This window comes from Zea mays, chromosome 2 (assembly GCF_902167145.1).
Source record: "Zea mays cultivar B73 chromosome 2, Zm-B73-REFERENCE-NAM-5.0, whole genome shotgun sequence".
In the NCBI taxonomy this organism is placed as follows: domain Eukaryota; kingdom Viridiplantae; phylum Streptophyta; class Magnoliopsida; order Poales; family Poaceae; genus Zea; species Zea mays.
Window position 1 is genome coordinate 199,538,724 of NC_050097.1, and position 23,201 is coordinate 199,561,924.

The window sequence follows — 23,201 nt, forward strand, 5'->3', positions numbered from 1 at the left end:
TTTACAACTTGAACACCTCCCTCAGTAATATTAGTGCATCGATCAACCTATATCTAGAAAATTGAAGAAATTCAATTTGAACAAATCATATCCTTCCAAAACCCTGATGGTTGTTCATTCTCAGGAAATGGAGAAAGATCCATTTAGACTATGGGATATTGGAGAAAAGATGTTAGAACACGAGGTTCCATATCTCAATGTCATTGGAGCACTTGTTTATCTTGCAAATTGCACCAGGCCTAATATCGCATCTGCACTGAACTTACTAGCTAGACATTATTTTGATCCAACTCACCATCATTCGACATTAGCAAACCATATCCTCACATACCATAATAGCATAAAGGATCATGTGGTTTATTCTTTAAGAAAAACCATGATCCCAATATGGTTGAATATATAGATGTTGACTACTTATCCCCATAATGCCAGATCCCAAACAAATGTTGTATTCTTACATGGAGACATAACTATTTTATTGAAGTCTTGCAAACGGACTCTAACAATGATATGTACTAATCATTCTATAATTATTGCATTATACAAGGCATTATGTGAATGTGTATGACTTTAATGATTAACCACATAAAACAATCATGTGGTATTGGTTCAAATCAAATGATCTAAAATTATTTATGAAGATAATCCAACTTACACTTTGTAAAGCTAGCAAAAGACACAAAATTGTGTGGTGGTCCTTGCGGGGACTTAGTGTCCTTTGAGATCGAGAAGAAACATGCAACCGATCTAAGTGACCGTTTGAGAGAGGGAAAGAGTTGAAAGAGATCTGTCTTTAGTGGACTCCTCAACCGGGAGTAGGTTCTACGGAACCGAACATCGAGAAACAAACCGCTCGTGTTCTTTATGTTGATTCTTGTTTGTGATTTTTTTCTTCCTCCCCCTCTCTCTTTGTTCTCTTGCTTGCGCTTGATTCTATAGCATCTGAGTTGCTCCTAAGTAATTCTGCAATCAATTAAGCAACTCTAGCAAGAAGGACATCTCTCCCTCACTCCGATTATTCTAACCCCTAATCAGGGTTCTAGTTGTTGTGATTTGTGATAAATTTCGGGTGCCGCCTACTCACCCTCTCTAGGCGACTTTCAATCACTCTATATTAGACTTACTTAGGTCAAGCTACTTATTCATGCATGCCCCTTTATAGTAGGGTTAAAAAAATAAAGGCCATATCACTAATCTTTATATCTCATAACTCTTTGACACTTAGAACTAGTTAATCCTTAACATTCTCGCTCATTCTTTGAAAACCGATGATTGATCTCTATCAATAGAGACATGAAACCATGTAAGCTAAATCAATCTTTATTATTGTGATATAACTTAATTTGTATCTGCAAAACACACATTATTCGCAATAATTTTATGTAATTATTAATCATCGAAACCTAATTAGAAGCTTAGATGCTTTTAGATCACACACAAAGGATGATGCGAGATCTTTTTTCTATGGTATCTGTAACGTGTTACCTTGTTGGTCACCTCTAGTGTGATGAGCTCACCAAGGATCACCACTCGTCTATCAAACTTACAGCAACACGAGTTTGGCTCAATGTAATTGATCTTGAGCCAACTCGATCACAAATGCTCCCAAGACATATTTTCACTAGAGTCCATAAATCTGTATCTAACTCACTTCTCTTCTCATTCTCACGGCATGTTTTTCTACTCCCTCTGTCCCAATTTATAATCCGTTTAACTTTTTTACCAAGTTTAACTGTCTCGCCTTATTCAAAAATTTTGCGGAAAAACAAAATATTCAAAGCCATACCTAAAATATACTATATACTAAACGATATCACAGTAAAAGTTAATAATAATTATGATTTTTTTGAATAAGACGAGGCGGTCAAATTCAGAGTAAAAAATCAAATAAATTATAAATTGTAACGGGGGAGTATATTCACTACAGTAAAACTATAAAATTCCGACGGTCGCCTTATGTCCGACGGCCCCATAGGAAACCGTCGGACATAAGGTTATGTCCGACGGCCACCAGCGGCCGTCGGACATAACAGAATACAGCCGACGGCTGTCAGACTGACCGTCGGACATAACCTTATGTCCGACGGTCCGCGCCCTGGCCGTCGGACATAGCCTTATGTCCGACGGTTTCCTATGGGGCCGTCGGACATAAGGCCTTTTAACGCGCGGATCCGACCCGCGCGCGGTCAGTTTCACCCGACCGCGCGTCTCTCTGTCTCTGCCGCCGCCGCCGTCACGCCGCGCCATCGCCTCTCTGTCTCTGCCGCCGCCGCCGTGACGCCGCGCCATCGCCGCCACGCTCGTCGTCGTCCCGTCCGGTCGCCGTACCGCCCGCCCCCACTGCTGTTGCTCCGGCCGCCGCCGCCCCTTGGTCCGGCCGCCACCGCCCCGAGCTCGTGCTCCGACCACCGCCACGCCCGTGCTCCGGCCACCACCGCCACGCTCGTGCCGCCGCCACGCTCGTGCTCCGGCCGCCACCGCCCCGAGCTCCGCCCCGTGCTCCGGCCGCCGCCGCAGCCCCGTTCGCCGGTCGCCGCCGCCCCGTGAGATCCGGCCGCCGTCCCGTGCTTCGGCCAACGGCCCCGTGCTCCCGCCGCCCGCCCGTGCGCCCATCGCCGGCCGGCTCTCCACACCCGCTAAGTGAGTATGCTTAATTAGCAATTTTGTTTATTAAAATTGTATGCTTGTATTAATGTATTTGATTAGAATTGTATGTTTGTATTAATGTATTTGATTAGAAATGTATGTATGAATGCATTTGATTGTTTAGTTTGTTATGTCCGACGGCCAAAATTTGATTACGTAATTAAAGTAGCTTGTTTTAGTTTATTTAGTGGTACTTTAGATAATTTAAATTTTTAATTTCCGAGGGTAATTATTATGCCCTCGGAAATAAGGTCATTTTATATGATTTGTCATTTATAACAATGTTATTTTGTATGTAATATTGTATTGTGGTTTATTTGTTTAATTATTTAATAATGCACGATGATTATAGTTAATCATAGTGTATCGTAGTGTGAACAAACGAAACCTAGGCGTCACCCGTTTCGGCCCAACATACCTTACAAGCGACGCATGTGAGGTATGTTGTGTCGGAATTGTCCCTTTATTGGACAGCCTTGGTGTGACCGACAGAGTCCGTGTTTATGACAAAAAGCATGTGCTCCTGCTTAGTTACGGCAGCATAACCTCTCTGTTCTCCAATTGCACCATTTTTAGGCGTGCGATTGGAGAACAGCGGGGTTATGCTGCCGAAATTTCGCACGACCACATGTTTTGTCATAAACACGGCCTCGTCGGTCACTCCTGGGTGGGTTTAGGACCTATCCTTTCCTACAGATGTAGGGGCGTGATTTCTTCGTAAAAACGGATGGCCCGTGCATTACTTATCTAATTAAGTTAACGTCTCGTAGCTAGTATGGAGGAGAATCGTCGATGGATGTATGAAGGTTGGAAGAAAAGAGGTGCTCTATCAAGTGAGTGGGTGGCCAAGACTGATGCTTTTCTCGACCATGCTTTTGCTCGGTCAGAGACTGGAACCGATGTTAGGTGCCCTTGTAGCAAGTGTCGGAACATTAATTTCCTTGACAGGAGGACTATGTCGATACATATTTGCAAGAACGGTTATATGCCAGGCTATGAGGTGTGGGTGCACCACGGTGAGGACCCACCTCCTCGTATTGTATCGGAAGTTCAGTCACATGAAGAGGAGGACTACGATAGGATGGAAGAGATGCTTGACGATGTACGCCATGAGTTTGTAACCGTCGATTCGGAGAACCCCGGTCAACCCACCGAGTTTGAGGATCCAGCTACACCTGAGGTTCAGAAGTTCTTCGAGCTCCTTAAAGCTGCCGAAGAGCCGTTGCATGAGCACACAAAAGTGACCGTCCTTGTATTTGTGACTCGACTTATGGCTATTAAGTCTAAGTTTGCATTCTCAAACAACTGTTACAAGGAACTTTTGAACGTGATCAGTGATGTACTTCCGGAGAATCACAAGATGCCAAAGGACATGTATCAGTCTAAAAAGCTGTTATCTGGCCTCGGTATGGACTACGAAAAAATCGATGTCTGTGAAAATAATTGTATGCTTTTCTGGAAGGAGACCGCAGGTGAGAAGAAGTGTACTGTATGTGGTGAGCGTAGATTCGTTGAGGTTGAAAACGACGATGGTTTGACCGTGACTACGAAGATTGCACGTAAGCAGCTTCGTTACATGCCTCTCATACCTCGGTTGAAACGTTTGTTCATCTCCAAGAATACAGCCAGACACATGAGGTGGCACAAAGAAGGGGTACGTGAGAATCCAAATGTCATGGTGCACCCAGCTGATACAGATGCATGGAAGGCACTAGATGCTTTTGATTCCAGCTTTGCTGATGAAGTGCGGAATGTCCGCTTCGGTTTGGCAACAGATGGTTTCTCACCATTCAATGTAACTGCAACGTCGTACTCATGTTGGCCCGTCTTTGCTGTTCCATACAACCTTCCACCAGCTCTTTGCATGAAATATGAATTTATTTTCTTGTGTCTTATAATACCTGGTCCGGATCATCCTGGAACAAAGATCGATGTGATGATGAGACCCCTGATTGAAGAATTGAAAATTTTGTGGGAAGGAGTCGAGGCGTACGATTGTTACAAGAAACAGAAGTTCAACCTGAGAGCCGCGTTTTTATGGTCTATTCATGATTTTATGGCTTATGGTATCTTTGCTGGATGGAGTTGTCATGGGATTTTGACATGTCCTATATGCGTTGAAGACACTTTATGCTTTCGACTAAAGTTTGGTGGAAAGATATGTTACTTCGATTGCCATAGATGTTTTTTGCCAGAGGATCACCCGTTCAGGTTCGATAGGAACGCTTTTAAAAAGGACACGATTGTGACGAGGGGACCACCCAAGCGTCTAAGTGGTCCAGAGATTCTCGCGAGACTTAATGATTTGAAACTAAACGAACATGGAAATCGTTTTGAAGGTTATGGAACGGAGCATAATTGGACTCACAAATGTGGTCTATGGGAACTCCCTTATATGAAAGCCTTGATTCTAATGCATAACATTGATGTCATGCACCAGGAACGAAATATGGGTGAAAGCATTATCAGCACTTGCATGAATATCACCGACAAAACAAAAGACAACCCTAAGGCAAGGAAAGACTTGGCCTTAATCTGTAGAAGACCAACTATGGAGATAGGAGAGAATCAGAAGAAGCCACGTGCTCCTTTCAGTATTAAACCTAAAAGGAAGAAACAATTGATGAAATGGTTGAAAAACTTAAAGTTCCCAGATGGTTACGCCGCGGGCTTTAGAAGGTCTGTGAATTTGAAGACGGGCAAGTTTTCTGGGTTGAAGAGTCATGACTACCACATAATAATGGAAAGACTCCTTCCTGTTATGTTTCGTGGTTTTGTAAAAAATGATGTCTGGAAAGCATTAGCGGAGCTAAGCTACTTTTATAGACATCTTTGTGCCAAAGAAATAAAGAAAGAGATGATGGAGAAGCTTGAGCAAGAAATACCGATTTTGGTATGCAAACTTGAAAAAATATTTCCACCAGGTTTCTTCAATCCGATGCAACATCTACTTGTTCACCTACCATACGAAGCTAAGGTAGGAGGTCCTGTGCAATATAGATGGATGTATCACATCGAAAGGACACTAAAGAAGCTACGTGCAATGGTTGGTAATAAGAGACGAGTTGAAGGGTGCATCGCTGAAGAATTCAAATACAAAGAGATAGCATCGTTCACGGGCCTGTACTTTGCAGAGGAACACAATGTCAATGCCCATACGTTGCGGTATCATGTCGACGAGCCCCCTATTAGTGATATTGAAATTTTTCAATGGAGGGGCAAAACTGTAGGACCCAGCACAACATACTGTTTCACCAACGACGAATGGAAGACTGCTTTACTCTACATGTATAACAACATGGAAGAGATGAGTCAGTTTCTCCTGTAAGTGTAAACTTTATTTTAGTCATTGCCGCTAGAATTTTTGTTGTGATACTAAAAGGTTTGTTTCCTTGTACTAACAGGGAATTTGATTCTCAAAATTGCATCTCTGGCTGTGAACGTGACCAGATTCGTCGAGAGGGAAAAGATGGGGGACTTAATTTCTTGTGTTGGTTTCGAGATTATGTAGATAAAAATGACAATATACACCCGGACCTTCGACAATTATCCCTAGGAGCAGTAACTGGCAGACGTTATGGTCGGTATGATGTCAATGGTTTTAGATTCCGTTCCACAAGGTTCGAAGATGATCATCCTCTAGCAGCCACGACAAACTCCGGAGTTGTAACTAGAGCTGTCGATGATGAAGGGAAGGTGACTAATTATTATGGAGTCATTAATGATATAATCGAGTACAAGTTTTTTGGAGATAAACAACTCAAAGTGGTGTTCTTCGATTGTGATTGGTTTTCTCCAAATACAACGCGAGAAAATCAATATGGCATGGTGGAAGTCAAACACAACGATAGATTAAAAGGCCACGACACTATAATCCTTGCCCACCAATGCGAGCAGGTGTATTATATGACATATCCATCTAAGAAAAACGGTTTGGTTGATTGGAGGGTAGTGTACAAAGTTAATCCGCGTGAACGACTATATGCTCCTGGTGATGCTGGTTATGTTGAAAGTCAAATCGAGCAGGAAGTGGGGGCTGCTGAGATTTTCCAAGACGAAGAACTTACAAGCACGTTTAATGTACAAACTGAAATGTTGGAAGAATCTTTATTAGGCGATCAAAATGATGTAGAGGTTCCTCCAAAAAGAAAACGAGTGACGAGAAAGAAGAAAGCTACTTGGCGTCCATTAAATCGACGAAAGCAACTAGATCCTGATTTTGATTACGATTACGATTGACGAGTATGGATCATGATTTTATTGCATATTTTATGATTTTGTTGCATATTTTATTATTTTATTGTCGATTTATGTACTAACTTGTTTTTGTTAAAATAGGATGTCAAAGAAAATGAAGTCTTTAGCTCGTAGTTTGCTTGGGTCGAGGAGTAGCTCGAGGAGCAGCTCGAGGGGTGAGGATTCAGTTTTTCAGGGCACAGGTTCTACCATGAGCAGACGGAGAGCGCTGGCAGAACATTTGCCTCCACAAGATGTAAGTTAGTTGTTAAACTACATTATTTGAGTTACTTAATATTGTCTGATGTAAGCTATTTGTTTCATAGGATGCTGAAATTGAGGAACCAGTGGTAGAGGATCATGCAAGAGATGATGTTGAAGATGATGGTGGAGATAATGTGGGAGATCATGCTGGAGACGACGCTGGTGGGGATTCTGGGGCTGGGGATTCTGGGGCTGGTGGAGATTCTGCAGCTGGGTCTGGAACTTCTCGAGTTAAGAGAACGAGGAAGCTGCATTTTGTCGGACCACCTCCAGAGCTTCCACCCGAATCTCGGGTTGTGATAAAGCCTAGTGGAAAGTGAGTGACATATCTTTGCTTAAATGTTATTGAAAGTTATGTTTTAATTCCTACATTGATTTCTGTTTGCAGGACTTGGATCGACGACTCGTTCACAGGCACAGGACACTACAGGCAGGTTAACATGGTTCTTGGTAATCTTGTTCGTCTGCACTGGCCTGGTCTTGTGACTTTGCCTACTGGCGAGTCTGTCCCCGCCACCACTTGGGAGCATTATCGCTATGGTGTCTGTAGAACGTTTGGCAACACACAGGCACTAGTTTGGGATGCATTCTGGGTATGACTTGTTTATACTATTTTAGTTATTCCATATATGTTTGCTTTTATGATAACACTATGGTTTTTGCAGAAACGGTACAAGTTGCCGGACGATGGATCATATGATATGAACGCTCGTTACGTGTTTGAGTTTAACGCGAACGATGTCGTTGCAGATGCAATGTACTATGCACGAATTCAGGCTATAAAGGCATGGTACAGAGCAAATGCTGATGATCGACCGATGCCAAATACAAAGGCCGAGTGGTCATCAATTTACTTGACGGAGGAGCAATACCTAGAGGTAAACAAGTTGTTGCCTCTCATATCGCACAAAGCCATGTATTTGCTTGCTTTATTTAAAAAATTTCATGTAGGTGTCGGTGCCGTGGATGGCCACCCGATCAGACGGTTATCGGGCATTGTGCAGATGGTGGGCTTCCCCTGACTTTCGTGCCATTTCCGAAAGGAACAGGGGAAACCGTGGGACCGAGTCGTTCCACAACTACGGCGGTGATGGTCATGTGCGCTTGGCTAAGCGAATGGTAAGTCACAGTTTGTCGTAACTTTGAATCACATAGAAATGTGTCATTATAACTTTTATGTACAGGAAGTCAAATCCGGCCGTACGCCCACGGATGTGGAGGTGTATATGCAAGGGCATAGGGGTTCTGATCCTCAGAATCCTGATGTGTTATGCACTCAGACGGCCACCGACCGTCTAGTGAGTTGATATTGTTACTCTATTATGTGTGTTGATATTGTTTGCAAGGGCATAGGGGTTATGCACTTATATTTGATATTGTTTGCCTCCAGGCTTCGTATGGGCAGGAGATGGTTCAACGCCATGGGGAGGAGTACGATTGGAGGAGCCAGCCAATCGACCCTCAGGCAGCCTATGCTAGCGCAGGAGGACAAGCCCATGGACGGTGAGATTATTTGATTTGGTTTTCAAAATTGTCATCATATGCTTGCGATTCAACTGAGCCATGAGTTACTATACTAAGTGCATGGTTCACTCTTGTAGGTTGGGTATTTTTGATTCTACGATTGATTCCAGAGAGCTGAGACGCCGTGGACGACAGTCCACATCGTCGTCTTCACAGTCGTCCCGTTCACGATCAGCAGCCCATGAGATAGAGCTTGCAGTGTTGCGTCAACAGGCAGAGTACCATCAATCAGTCTTGAGGGAACAATTGGAGTACCAGAGGCAACAATCTGAATACCAGAGGCAACAAGCCGAGTACCAGAAGAAGAGGGACGAGTATTATGCAAGCCTCCAGGCCCAAAATCAAGCTCTTCTCTCGGTAAGCTGAAGTAACATTTTGTAGCTTATTTTGCAAAACACTTGATGTGTATCTTGTTTGTTCAACAATGACTTGTATATAATTTGTAGCAACTAGCCCAACAAGCGGGCGTCCCGATGCCGACATATGGGATGCCGCCTCCGGAGTTTGCACTGCCAATGCCAATTTTGGCGCCTCCACCTCCGCCTCCGCCTCCGTCACAATTCCCTATGGTATGTACACATATGCGTGTGTGACATGTTCATAAATGTCTTATGTGTTTAAATGAACAACTGAGTGGTTACTATTTCATGTGCTTGTGTTATAGGGATTTCAGACACCACCCGCTTCAGTTGCCGCACCTGGAGATGGGTCTGGTCAGGACGACACAACAAATTCGTGGGTGAACACCATTTTCAACACGCAGAGTCCAGCCGGAGGAGGTGGCTACTCGAACCATCCAGACGATGGATATGATTGATGTGTCGTGATGTGATGTTTTTTTATGAAACACTTTGCAACACTTGTTTGTGAGACACAATTTCATTTTGCAACACTTTGCAACACTTTGCAACCGTCGAACCTATATGTTGATGTTAAATTTGTGAATGTTAATATTTATGTGAGACTATTTGTGATTGTGAATACTTATTAGAATGTGTATATTTGTGATTGTGAATGTGAATGTGTATATGTGCATGAATCTGTTTTTGTTTTGTAAATGTCAGATTTTTTAAAAAACAGAATTTTGTGTAAATTCTGTAATTTGTTATGTCCGACGGCCTAGTAGTAGCCGTCGGACATAACCTTGTGTTATCTCCGACGGCATTAAATACCGTCGGACATAAGGAAAGCTTATGTCCGACGGCCTAGCTACGAGCCGTCGGACTTAAACCTGTGGGGCCCACATTCCGACCGGTAAAACGGTTGGGATTTGTTATCTCCGACGGTCAGGCGCAACCGTCGGAGATAGCTTATGTCCGACGGCAGCCGTCGGACATTGTGCTATTTCCGACGAATTATCGCCGACGGCTTAAAGCCGTCGGAGATAAGGCTTTGCCGTCGGAAATAACCTATTTCCGACGGTTTAGTTCTTATGTCCGACGGTTTTGGCCGTCGGACGTTGATTCGTTTACTGTAGTGATTGCTTCCTATATTGCAGCCTGATCCTTGCGTTATACGAGTTAAGGCAACATATCTAACACGTCTAGATATGATAGAGTCCAAATAGAATACACAACATATCATTGAACAAACCTAAAAACCTCCCCTACCCATAGGAGGTAGTGCAGCATGCGTCTACAAGTTTGATTTCAATATGAAATGAAACACATGACAAGATCATTTAAAAATCCAAGCCATAAATTGTGTAGATGACCACACAAGTTGTGTATATTCCGTTGAAAGTTTGCTAGTAACATACATGTTTGAAGATTTGGTATTGGACAATAAAAGATTATTCGTAACTAGGTGGCTCACCACGAGAGCCCAAACTTCAGCACTGAACCGCAAATGTTTAATACAGTAATTCATCTGCCTACCTTAGACCAAGTTTGTAGAAATTTAGAAAACACATTAATACCGACAGGACGAAATAAATACATAAAAATATATTTCATGGTATATCTAACAAATCTTATTTCGTGTTATAGATATTTATATATTTTCTATAAATTTGGTTAAAGCTAAAGAAAATTGACTTAGTAGTTTGGTACCCATGCATGAGCATAAAACGCAGGCAGTTGTATGCCAAGTCACGAGTTGTAAAAAGGGGTGGGAAAGGATTCTCAATTAAAAAAAAGGTGAAACTTGAACAAGAATATAAAAGTGCTAGTCAAACATTTGGGTAAATCGCACAGTACATGTTAGCTTAAAAGAACTAAGGTTTTTTACAGATAGGAGCACCATGGCGAGTTGGCGAGACATCCTTCAGATGTCTCCTCTAGGCTATATACGCCTTCAAAAAGGCCGGCAAATTTCTGACTACTCTGTCTGTTAGCCACTTGACTTTGACAGAAGCGTTTGCCACCAAACTGTCAATTTCTTCCTCGCATTGTTCATAGACAATGAAGACAATGAACAAGGATGCCAGTACTGCATACAGGAGAGAAGCAGATGATAAATTTATTCACAACACTAAATGATCAGTTGATCACAAATGTTGTAAGTAGCAAAAGAATGTCCCTTACCAAGTCCCATCAAAAATCTGAACTGAAAGTTCAGCATTAGTTTGATGCTGTACAGAAATGCAAATACCTGTAAAATAGTGAAGAAACTATGGATCAATCATTTGTAACTTGATTCTTATATGGTCATGACTTCATTTTTGCAATAGCTACATTTGCCCTGTCATGTCAGGATTTATTATTCATTTGCAGTGAATTTCAACTAAAAGCCTGTCTTTTGGTTGAGCAAAACTTGAGTAGCCATTTTCCCATCCTTCTAAACACTGTTAATAGAGCAGCATTATCTTAACATGGTAAGTTATTCACCACTGAGATGGAATTATTGATCCCTTCGGATAATCACTAAACCGCGTAACTTGTAAACATCAATCGAACATGACAAAAAAAATAATGTACTGATGTATTTAAGATACAAAAGACAGTAACCCCATATAAATTATTTCTAGTTCTAGGATCAACTAAAGCCAAAAGGCCCAAAAGTATGCCAAGGTAACCAAGGACTTCAATCACTTAAGATGAGTGCAGAAACATTTGAATAGTAAAAGCGTGTCTGTGTGTGTACATTAAATTTTATGAAAACAACTAAAGCTAATACTATAACTTCCAAGGGGGGAGATGGTTCATGAATATGTTAGAGATAGACCGTTGCTAGCAATCACTGAAGTAGATTAAATTCAAACAGCATATGTGGGCTTAAGGAGCCCAAATTAGTAGGCAGCACCTAATGGAAAACAACCTCATATTGGGTATTTTTTTTCAATGAACAAAGCCTCCAGGAGACACAATTCTCAACAAAGCTAAACACCAACCTTCAAAAGTAAACTCCAGTCTTCACCTTCTGCTAAAAGCCTTAGTTTATGAAAACTCCCATTCCATGCAGAAGCCACACACATAAGTGAATTCCTCAATGCTGAGTGTGATACTTCAAAATGATCAGATGTGACCTTCTCGACTGTAAAACCAAACCTGCAACAAGAGTCCGACTTCAGTATTCAAACATAGTACAATACAAAATTATTTTGCAAGAGCTGGAGAATTTTAATTTCAGATTAGTGTACTCGAAAGATAGCTGAACAACCAAAACACGTACACTTCTGAAGGCAGCACACCATGGATAAAGAGAGCAAGCGAGAGCACTAGAAGAAATTTGGCAGCTGATGAAACAAAAGTTCTGTCTGAAAGCAGGAACCAGTAGAAAAGCAGAAACAATACTGTGACAAATGAAAAGGTTCTCTTTTCATCCCTCCAAAGAAGAATATCAGCAGCTGCAGTGGAAATGGAAGATGTCAACAGTGTAAAACAAATATTTATCACAGCAGAGTGATTAGTTAGTAAACAACAATGAAAAACGTTTTACACAACTATATCAGAAAAGTTTGGTATCCAAGGCTCTTGTTCATTCAATTTGGTGGAAAGCAGAAAACACAAGAGAGATATTTTATTTAAAAAAAGGATTATGTCACCTGTTCCACTTCCTAGCAGCTTATCTGCCTTCGAGGATCCACAGGAGCCCTGTTTTCTTGACAACCCCAAATTATCTGCTAGTTCTGAAAATGACCCAAGAGTTCTCATAATTCCATCCTGATACACGTTAAACATTAAAATTTATTAGTTATCAACATCTACATTGCAAGGAAAAGGAAGTCCTTGAAGGGGAGTCATGTGCCTTTACAAGGAACATATCAAGACATGGGGAGTACCAAACAAATGATCCAAGGGAACATATGTGATTCAATATAGCAAGGAAACAGATGAACTATGCACACACTAACAAGTATTCCTACTAATGCACATTGGAGGTTACACCTGCCTAAGAAAGACAGAGAGATAGATGATGTTTGGTGCCAACTCCTGTTACCCCTATGTAATCAGTAACTGTAAATGAAATAAAGCCTAGATCAATGAAATAAAGCCTTGACTTAAGATGGGCTCATAGAGCCTAGATCAATGAAATAAAGCTAATCAGGTGGGGAGTCTTTACCCCCGTTGCCATTCAATAATAAAATAAGCTCACCTCCAATGATACAATTGGGTGGTATCCAAGTAATCTTCTGGCTCTTGAAGTGTTAAAGGTTCTCGTACACGACAAGAAGTATATTGTATCTGGATGAAGAAGAGGGGTGGAAAGCATTTGAAAACCAAGCCTGTGATGAATCATTTTGGAGAACAAGGCTGCAAACAATAACATCTTGGCAGGAAGATTAATCCTGGGCCTAAATGGATGAGAAACCACAACACATGTTAACTTCACAAGTTGCCTTCAAAGAAAAAAGGGGCAAAGAGGGAGGGAGAAATACCTCTGACAACCCATGGCTTCCATCATGCAATTCATAAACTCCCATGTTTCCATAGGTTCGTCATTGGTAACAAAAAAGGGCTGTAAAAGTTCGGTGTGCAAAATTAACCATTAAAGTAATATGGATAAACATAGCCCTTTTATCTCTAAAAATGTACCTTCCCAGCTACAGAAGCTGCATTTGAAGACAAGGCTTGCTCAGCACAAATATTGGCATGGGCCACATTTTCCACATAGGTAAAGTCAGACATGTTACTGCCACTGCCTATTACAAACTGAAAAGAACTGCGTAAGAAAACTAGTATTTCATAGTTTGAACGAGCATGGAGAAAATTTCCAGGTCATGTTTCATAACAGCAAATGCCAGAAGGGGAGGGGGAGGGGGGCAACAAAGTGGCAAGTGCAATTTCCTCTTCAGAAAACACAAGGCAGCAGCAGCAACTACGCCAGCTATACGGAGCCTAATAATTGGACATGAAAAATAATAAGAATCCATATTGTGTCTGGCATTCTGCCAAACAGAAGCCCAGACTACTGATATCATCTACTAAACAAAGTGGACCATTAGATATAACTAAGAAAAAAAAAGAAATACTATTAGCCACAACTAACTGGGGAGAATAATGTTAAGTCTAGCAGATTCATTATTTCAAATGGCAACCAAGACCCTTTTTATCTGGAGTTACTCCTGATTACCAAAACAGAGGAATGAAAAAACAGAATTACAACCGCAATCAGGTGGTAATGTGGCAAACCTTTCTATTATATTCTTGGAATCACAGCAATGCATGAGAATCATAATTATTGATTACACATTTAAAATTTATGTCTAAAACAGAATCTGTGTGTTGAACACAGAAAATGTCCTTGTGGTCCTGCCCTGAGGCCGGACGGTCCGTGGTCCGGACTGTCAGCCGTAGCGGCACGGACCGTCCGCGCGTGCGCAGAATCAATTAGGGTTCCGAATTTCTTGCGGGATTTGTTAGCTAAACTTGCGGGATTAACTCGGAAACCGACTTGTAACGGGTCCAGACCTCTCCCTTTATGTAGATGAAGGGCTACGGCCGATTGAACCCCCACAATCGATCTAATCAAATCTACTTATCGTTTTTATCTTATGCATTAGAAGTAGCTCTAGTTTAGCACTAGTTTAGCCTCCCTCTACCTCAAATCTTCAGCTCTCTTCAGCTCTACGTCGACTAGAGACGTCTTGGATGGCCTGCCGACGCCAATACACACCATATGATCTCTCCTCCCCGACGAGGTCTCTGCTGCGAAGAAGACGATCCTTTGCGCCATCACGGACCGTCCGAGTCCCAGGCACAGACCGTCCGGACGTACGCAGAGGAGGAGCCACTCGTGGACCGTCCGGCCCTGTGCCGCGGACCGTCCGCGCCTCCACGGAGAGCATCGCCAGACGGTTCGTTCCAGTGTTTGGCGCCCAGATCGGCGCCACCACTATGTAAATTCACCATATTATGCCACATAAAACTTCACACATGAATAGCATGTGTTGCATCCATGTACCAATAGCTCCACTCAGATCAGTAATCATGTAAGGATATGGTATATGTTCGTTCTTCACAAAAGAAATAGAGGTGACAACTGCCGATCATCTAAACCGTGAATATAAGTAGAACAGGAACGAAGACATCTAAATCGTGAAGATATGTAGAACAGGAACGAAGTCAATTTCATATCGGAATACCTTGCCCAAGGGAGACCTTGCATATCCAGCAACAAACCTCACCAAGCTGGAATCACCCGGACCGAAAAGATTGCTAGGTCGCAGCACGCACGTCCTCACCCCGTCCACCCCGTCCGCACCCAGCACCATCATCTCCACCTGCGCCCTCAGCTCGCTCATCGCATTCCCGAACTGAGCACACAGCCAAAACCCAAGCGCTCCGTCAGAACAATGACACCTCCAAACCCAACGACCCTGAAACCGAGCGGATCACGATGAGGACACACTATGCCCCGAGCGAGTCACCAAACCTTGTCAGGGTAGGGCGCGGAGTCCTCGTCCGCGTTTATCACATCCCGGGCAACAGCAGCGACCACGTCGGCTGAGCCGGTGTACACCACCCTCCCAACCCCGGCCGCGCGGCAAGCCGCGAGGAGCCGCCTCGTGCCCTCGACGGCGAGGCGGTGGAGGGAGAGGAAGGACCCGTCGCTCCCGGAGGCGGCCGCTGTGGTGGCGTCCACATGGAAGACAGCCGCGGCGCCGGCAAGCGCTGAAACGAGGCGCGCGGGGTCCGAGAAGTCGACGTCGTGGTGGTAGACGATGTGGGAGGCAGGCGGTCCGGGCGGCGGGGACGGTGAGGTTGGGGAGGGGTCGAGGATGGCGACGGCGGACCAGCGGCCGGAGGCAGCGAGCGCCGCGGCCAGGTAGCGGCCGAGGAGGGTGGAGCGTCCGAACGTGACGGCGCAGGTGGGCTTGGGCGCGGGCGGGGACGGGCCGGGCTCGGCGGTCGCCATCGGTGGTGGGGTGGAACCGTGGGAGTGGGACGGAGGTAGGGAACAGGAAGAAATGGGGGCGGGGGAGGGGAGCACGAGGGGTTTTCGTTTCACAATCTTGGCTGCTTTTGTTTTACTTTTCCCCCCCAAAGAATCAAAACCAGGTAAGCAGTGCATATGCTGGAATACTGAGCTCCCCGCTCGACATTTGTTTAACAAGTTCGATCTTTACTTTTGCGTGTAAATAGCTCGGATATTTGACTCGAACAGCTCATGGAATCCCATTTTTTTCTTTGACAACCTAAATTGCTATTATTAGAATAGAATGGCCTTTAACAAGTTCGATCCTTGGAATAGAAATTCGTTCTAATAACAGCTCGGAACAGGCCGAAAATTAAATCAACAGCGAAAACAAAATCTCGCTACTGATTCAACTTTCGACATGTTCGGGGGATCAACATGTCAATTGGACAATTTGGTCTGCGGTAAAGTTACATAGATAGTAGTACTACAACGAGCTCAAAGTTCAGCGTGACAAACATCCAGGCCGTTCAGATTACCAGAGACGCTTCGGAAGAATCATGGCACATCATGCTAATGCCGGTCGGTGACGCATCACGTCGACCATGGTTGATGATTGAAAGGCAATCTTGCCAAAATGTGACGTAAAATACAAGACTGGCATTCATGGCATCAAGCAAAGGACCCAAATAAGCACCTTTTCATGTAAGTAGCGCACAAGTACATTTCCAAGCATGACACTGTTAATACCATCCACATTCATGCGGCCTATCTGTTGGGATCTTCTTCCCAGGAGATCCTCGAAACACTAATATGATGTTTGGTTTGAGAAAATAGTTAGTCTATCATCTTCTCACTACTTACTTTTTTGTTTGGTTTGTAAAATAAAATGATTTAATCGATCACTACCTGTCGGCGTTTCGAGACAGGGGGGTCCCTAAGCCGACGAGTGAGTGTGCTGCGTGCCCCAGCCCAGATGGGTCGAGCGCGTGGGCAAGCGCGAAGGGGGGAGAGGCGAGGTGGCCGGAGTCGAGCGTGAGAGAGGTGGAAGTCTCGCGGCCTTCGTGTTCGTCCCGCGCCCAGGTCAGGTGCGCTTGCAGTAGGGGGGTTACAAGCGTCCCGCGCCCAAGAGAGCGCCTGTCCCGTCCTCGGTCCCGCGCGGCCAACCTTCTCTAAGAAGGCCCTGGTCCTCCCTTTTATAGTCGTAAGGAGAGGATCCAGGTGTACAATGGGGGGTGTAGCAGAGTGCTACGTGTCTAGCGGAGAGAGAGCTAGCGCCCTAGGTACATGCCAATGTGGCAGCCGGAGAGATCTTGGCACCTTGCTGGCGTGATGTCGTGGCTGTCGGAGGTGCGTCGGTGCCTGGCGGAGGGACAGCTGTTGGAGCGGTCGAGTCCCCGCTGACGTCGTCCTGCTTTCGTAAGAGAGCTGGGGGCCACCGTCGTCATAGAGTTTGTGGAGCGTCATCATTGCCCATCCGGCGGAGCTGGCCGGATGGGACGTCGGTCTTGTTCTCCGTGACCCGAGTCGATTCGGGGTAGGATGATGATGGCGCTTCCTGTTGACGTGGCGGGTCTGTGCCCTAGGCAGGGTGACGTGGGGGCTCCTCCGAAGCCGAGTCTGTCTTCTGTTGCCGAGGCCGAGCCCGAGCCATGGGGTCGGGCGAGGCGGAAGTCGTTCGGCCGAGGCCAGGGCGGAGTCCGAGCCCTGGGGTCGGGCGAGGCGGAGTTTCGTCGTCTTCCGGGTCTTAGCCCGAGTCCGAGCCCTGGGGTCGGGCGAGGCGGAGTTTCGTCGTCTTCCGGGTCTTAGCCCGAGTCCGAGCCCTGGGGTCGGGCGGAGCGGAGTTCGCCGTCTTCTGGGTCTTAGCCCGAGTCCGAGCCCTGGGGTCAGGCGGAGCGGAGTTCGCCGTCTTCCGGGTCTTAGCCCGAGTCCGAGCCCTGGGGTCGGGCGGAGCGGAGTTCGTCGTGGCGCCTTTGGCAAGGCCTGACTGCCTGTCAGACTCACTCTGTCGAGTGGCACCGCAGTCGGAGTGGCGCAGGCGGCGCTGTCCTTCTGTCAGACTGGCCAGTGGAGCGGTGGAGTGACGGCGGTCACTTCGGCTCTGCCGGGGGCGCGTGTCAGGATAAAGGTGTCAGGCCACCTTTGCGTTAAATGCTCCTGCAATTTGGTCAGTCGGTGTGGCGATTTAGTCAAGGTTGCTTCTGAGCGAAGCCAAGGCCTTGGGCGAGCCGGTGATGTGTCCGCCGTAAAAAGGGGGGCCTCGGGCGAGACGGAAGTCTCTCGAGGTCGGTTGCCCTTGGCCAAGGCTAGGCTCGGGTGAAGCGTGATCGAGTCACTCGTGTGGACTGATCCCTGACTTAATCGTACCCATCAGGCCTTTGCAGCTTTATGCTGATGGGGGTTACCAGCTGAGAATTAGGCGCCTTGAGGGTACCCCTAATTATGGTCCCCGACAGTAGCCCCCGAGCCTCGAAGGGAGTGTTAGCACTCGCTTGGAGGCTTTCGTCGCACTTTTTTGCAAGGGGACCAGCCTTTCTCGGTTGCATTTTATTCCGGTGGGTGCGCGCGAGCGCACCCGCCGGGTGTAGCCCCCGAGGCCTCGGAGGAGTGGTTACACTCCTTCGAGGTCTTAATACCTTGCGTAATGCTTCGGCTGGTCTGGTCGTTCCCTCATGCGAACTGGCCGTAGCCCGGGTGCACGGTCGGGGCCCAAGCTCTCGGGCTGGTATGTTGACGCTGTCAACGGGTTGGCCGGAGCCGGTTTTTGCGAGAGCAGCCCCCGAGCCTCTGCACAGGGCGAGAGGTCGATCAGAAACAGACTCGACTTTTTACATACGCCCCTACGTCGCCTTTCCGCAAGGAGGAGGGGGGGAGTGCGCCATGTTACCCTCGATGGGCACCGAACATGGTGTCTCCGGTGAGCTGCAAGCGGGTAATCCGAGTGGACGTCCGTGCCCCGTTCGTTGGGGGTCGGCTAGGGGCCCAGAGGCACGCCCAAAAGTACCTGCGGGTGATTTGCCGGACCCGGTCCCCTGGAGACGGGGTCCGAGGGCTCGATGCCTCCCTCCGATGGGATTCCGTTACAAGATCGTTCCCGCTGGTCTCGGAAATGTCCTAGGGTACCTCGGGAGCGCAGCCCGAGCCTCGGTTATGTATCGAACGTACCCCTGGTCATCCCTCGCTCGGTGTCTGAGGCGACTGTGAACCCTTCGGGGGCCAGCCTTCGAACCCCTGATCAGTAATGGGCGCGGAGCCTGAGTAGCCTGAGGCGGCCATGGAACCCTTCGGGGGGCTGGCCTTCGAACCCCTGACCAGTAGTGGGTGTCGGGCCCACGCGATCTGAGGCGACTGTTGAACCCTTCGGAGGGCCAGTCTTCGAACCCCTGATCAGTAGTGGGGGGCTCGGAGCCCGGTTCCTTCGCGGAGAAGGATCCCTTTCGGGGTATCCCCCTTTCCCGGTCCCTGTTGCAAGAGATAGAGAAAGAGGAAAACGGAAAAGGATATGAAATCGAACGACGTGGCGTACCTTTTCTGACGCGGTTATTACGGCGATGGTGAAGCGTCGCGCGCTCCTCCCGTCAGAGGCGCCGCCTGTCCCGCCGCGGAGTTAATGCGACGGGGCGAGTGGTTGGCGGGGCGGCCGTTGCGCGTGCGCGATCCGTTCGAGGAACGGGTCACGGGTGCACCGTCTTCACGCCGTGAGAGGAGGCTCTCTTGCTGTCCCAGGATGGGACATGAGCCTGGCTGACGACGTGATCGCTGCGCCCGCCCGCCTGCCACCGCCATTACTGCTGGTCCACTTTCGGTCGCTTTGACCGACGCGCCAGGCTGGCGCTGTTGGGTCGCCTCGAGTCGCGGCATAGGCTCCGCAACCGAAGAGGCGCGATGGTGGCACAAGTGGCGGTGCGGTTGCTTGCATGCAGCAACTGGCGCGCCGGTTGCTTGACGCGTGGGCCTGGGTTCCCAAGCTGGCGTGTCAGAAGTCGGAGAAGCGCGTCCACCTGGCGCGGTTGCATGCCGCCTGCATGGCTGCCCGCCCCCTCCGCCCGTTGGTCTGGGCAAAAGTGGGGGTCGCTTGTAACCGCTGGACGGTCGTGCGCACCACGCGCGGCGGTTTGGCTTCTTCTGCCCTGAGCTGGTTTTCATGACATGCGGGACCCAGCCCCCGAGTCGCAGGGGAGGGCCTTGGAGCGTGTTAGAGAAGACTCAGCCCGCGGCGTCTGGGGGAGTACGTGGGGAGAGTTGCCTTTAAAAGGAGGGGGACTCCTTTCAGAAGGCAACCATGTCTTCTTTATCCCCTATGCGTCGTGTCTTTCCACCTTCCAAGCCTCCGGATGGGGGGTATCCGCCGCCTTCCCGCCTCCTCGTTGGAGGAACGCAACTCCATGGGAGTTGGTACCTCTCAGCCCTCGTTCGGCTTCAAGGATTTTCATCACGCAGCCCGGTCGCACCCCTCCACCGGCGGTCACCCGAGATGGCGACCTCCGGTTTGATGGTGGGGGAAAGCGAGCCGGGCTGCGACCTCTGCCCCTCCCTCAGCCTCAAGGATTTTCATCACCAGGGATGGGGAGGGGAGTGCGCCGAGTTGAGGTCGGCCCCCGCGTGGGCGGCGGCCCGCTCCTTCACTCAGTGATCGGAGGGAAGGGCGGCCGTCGTCCGTGGCGCTGGCAGCTGCAGCGTGCCTGGCTTTCGGGCGCGAGTGGCTTCGGAGCCGCTCGCAGTGCCGGCATCCGCCACGGCAGCTTGAAGAGGTTCTGCTGCCGGCGAGATAGCCGGGGCCAGCCACGGACTGACCTCCAACTCTACGGCCTTCTGCCCGTCCTTGCCTTACGAGTTTTGGCATGGGCGGGGGCCTCCTGGCAGCGGCATCTAGCCTGAGGTCAGCGTTGCCGCTGCTTGGCCCCTCGGAGCAGAAGTCGTCGTAGTCACCGCTGCTGGAGCAGGTGACGGCGCGCCATCCGTCGGCCTCCCGTTGCTCCGCAGGCCTTCCCCCTCGGAGTGGGGTCGTTCGTACCTGCGGAGGGGGAACCGGAGTTCCGTTTGTAGTGGCACTTCGGATGCCAGTGTTTTTTGTTCATTGTGGCTGTCGGGGCCTGAACATGTATGTAATTTCGGCACGGAGCCGTGTTTTTTCCTCATTTTCGAGCACTAAGTCTCGCCCGTTGATTATCTGAACCGCTTTACCAAGCATGAGTCGCCCCGTGTCAAGGTGACGGGTGAGGTATCCGTATCCCGGAGGCGTAGGAATCCCTCGGCCCGTTCGGCCTTGTTGTCTGGGGCTCCTCTAGCTTAGTTGAAGAGACCCCTCGGCCGCCCTTCGATGGACCGAGGCCAGGGGTAGCGATATCAGTATGAACAGAGGCAGAGTTGGCTCGAGAATGGGAACCTGGTTGGCCGGAGCCTAGTTGTGTAGTCTGTCAGTGGAGCCGACGCCAAGGTCGATCAGCCGGGGCCTCGGGTCGGGCTGGCGCCCTTGGAAGCCGGTTGACCGAGGCCCTAGGGGTAACCGGCCGAGCCGCCTGCTCGGGCCGGATTCCCGGAGGAGTCCCTGGACCGCGTCGCCGTCCGAGGCTGGGTCGGACTTTGCTGAAGACGTCATCGATGCCGAGGGTGCTACGGCTCCCTTCAGCGTGAAGACCCGAGCCTGCAGGATCAGACCGTCTTGTAGCGTGTGCCTTCTGCGGCCGCCGAGGCTAGGAAACACACCCTCGTCGCGCTTGCGAAGCTGCGTCTTTTTTCCTCTTGTTTCGAGCATCTGGACTCTGTCGGTAACAGGGATGTTTGTGTGAGCGAGAGTTGCTTCTCGCGGAAGGTACGAGTGAGGTATCCGTATCCCAGAGGCGTGGGAATCCCTCGGCTCGGTCGGCCTTGCCGCTTACGCGTACTTTCACTCGTCCATGAGGCCCTGTCCCCGACTTAGTCGAGAAAGCTTGAAGGACTGCTTTGGCAGGAGAGCTTCCGAACGTGAAGACTTGTTCGGTCCACGGAGTCGCTTTATCCGAGCGCAAGTTACTTCTCGCAGAAGGTGATGAGTGAGGTATCCGTATCCCGGAGGCGTAGGAGTCCCTCGGCTCGGTCAGCCTTGGCTGCTTACGTGTACTCCGTCGTTTCCAGGATCCGCTTTCCGAAGTAGTCAAGAAGCACGAAAGAAATCCTGCTGAAAAGAGATCCTTTTTCGAGGAAAAATTCGACGCAGAGGGGGTCTCCCCCCTTTTAGCCCCCGAGGGAGGGTCAGGCTTTGCCGAGGCTAGGCCGACCCTTCCTTGACGACTAAACTTTGCGTAGGTGCGAGGTATATGAACAACTTGAAAACATCTTAAGGGTAGAAGCGACGTAGCTGTTTGATGTTCCAAGCGTTGCCGTAGATCTCGCCTTGATTGTTGGCCAGCTTGTATGTTCCGGGCTTCAGAACTTTGGCGATGACGAATGGCCCTTCCCAGGGGGGCGTGAGCTTGTGCCTCCCCCGGGCGTCTTGCTGCAGCCGAAGCACCAGATCGCCCACCTGGAGGTCTCGGGACCGGACCCCTCGGGCGTGGTAGCGTCGCAGGGACTGCTGGTACCGCGCCGAGTGTAGTAAGGCCCTGTCCCGAGCCTCCTCCAGCTGGTCCAGCGATTCCTCTCGGCTAGCTTGGTTGCTTTGATCGGTGTAGGCCCTCGTCCTCGGGGAGCCGTACTCCAGGTCAGTGGGCAAGATAGCTTCAGCCCCGTAGACCAGGAAAAACGGCGTGAAACCCGTGGCACGACTCGGCGTCGTCCTTAGGCTCCAGACCACCGAGGGGAGTTCCTTCATCTATCGCTTGCCGAACTTGTTGAGGTCGTTGTAGATCCGAGGTTTGAGCCCTTGTAGAATCATGCCGTTGGCACGCTCTACTTGCCCATTCGTCATGGGATGAGCCACGGCGGCCCAGTCCACCCGGATATGGTGATCCTCGCAAAAATCCAAGAATTTTTTGCCGGTGAACTGGGTACCGTTGTCGGTGATGATGGAGTTCGGGACCCCGAAGCGATGGATGATGTTGGTGAAGAACGCCACCGCCTGCTCGGACCTGATGCTGTTCAGAGGTCGGACCTCGATCCACTTGGAGAATTTGTCGATGGCGACCAGCAGGTGCGTGTAGCCCCCGGGCGCCTTCTGCAAGGGACCGACGAGGTCCAGACCCCATACAGCGAAGGGCCAGGTGATGGGTATCGTCTGCAGAGCCTGAGCGGGCAGGTGAGTCTGCTTCGCATAG

General features: G+C 48.5%; 2 protein-coding genes across 2 annotated transcripts; one reads left to right on the forward strand and one right to left on the reverse strand.

The window, feature by feature from the left end:
• The first annotated feature begins 9,122 nt into the window (after positions 1-9,122).
• On the forward strand, positions 9,123-9,657 carry LOC109944592 (LOB domain-containing protein 13-like). The gene is made up of 2 exons (XM_035965433.1): positions 9,123-9,239; positions 9,335-9,657. Exons 1-2 carry the CDS (start codon positions 9,144-9,146, stop codon positions 9,485-9,487), a joined length of 249 nt encoding a protein of 82 aa, XP_035821326.1. The 5' UTR covers positions 9,123-9,143; the 3' UTR covers positions 9,488-9,657.
• A 1,110-nt stretch (positions 9,658-10,767) lies between these two features.
• LOC103647586 (3beta-hydroxysteroid-dehydrogenase/decarboxylase) lies at positions 10,768-16,099 on the reverse strand. The gene is made up of 10 exons (XM_008672098.3): positions 15,487-16,099; positions 15,197-15,367; positions 13,647-13,763; positions 13,490-13,569; positions 13,207-13,405; positions 12,656-12,773; positions 12,283-12,457; positions 12,002-12,158; positions 11,196-11,262; positions 10,768-11,100 (listed from the first exon to the last, which is right to left on the reverse strand). Exons 1-10 carry the CDS (start codon positions 15,967-15,969, stop codon positions 10,949-10,951), a joined length of 1,719 nt encoding a protein of 572 aa, XP_008670320.2. The 5' UTR covers positions 15,970-16,099; the 3' UTR covers positions 10,768-10,948.
• Positions 16,100-23,201: the final 7,102 nt, after the last annotated feature.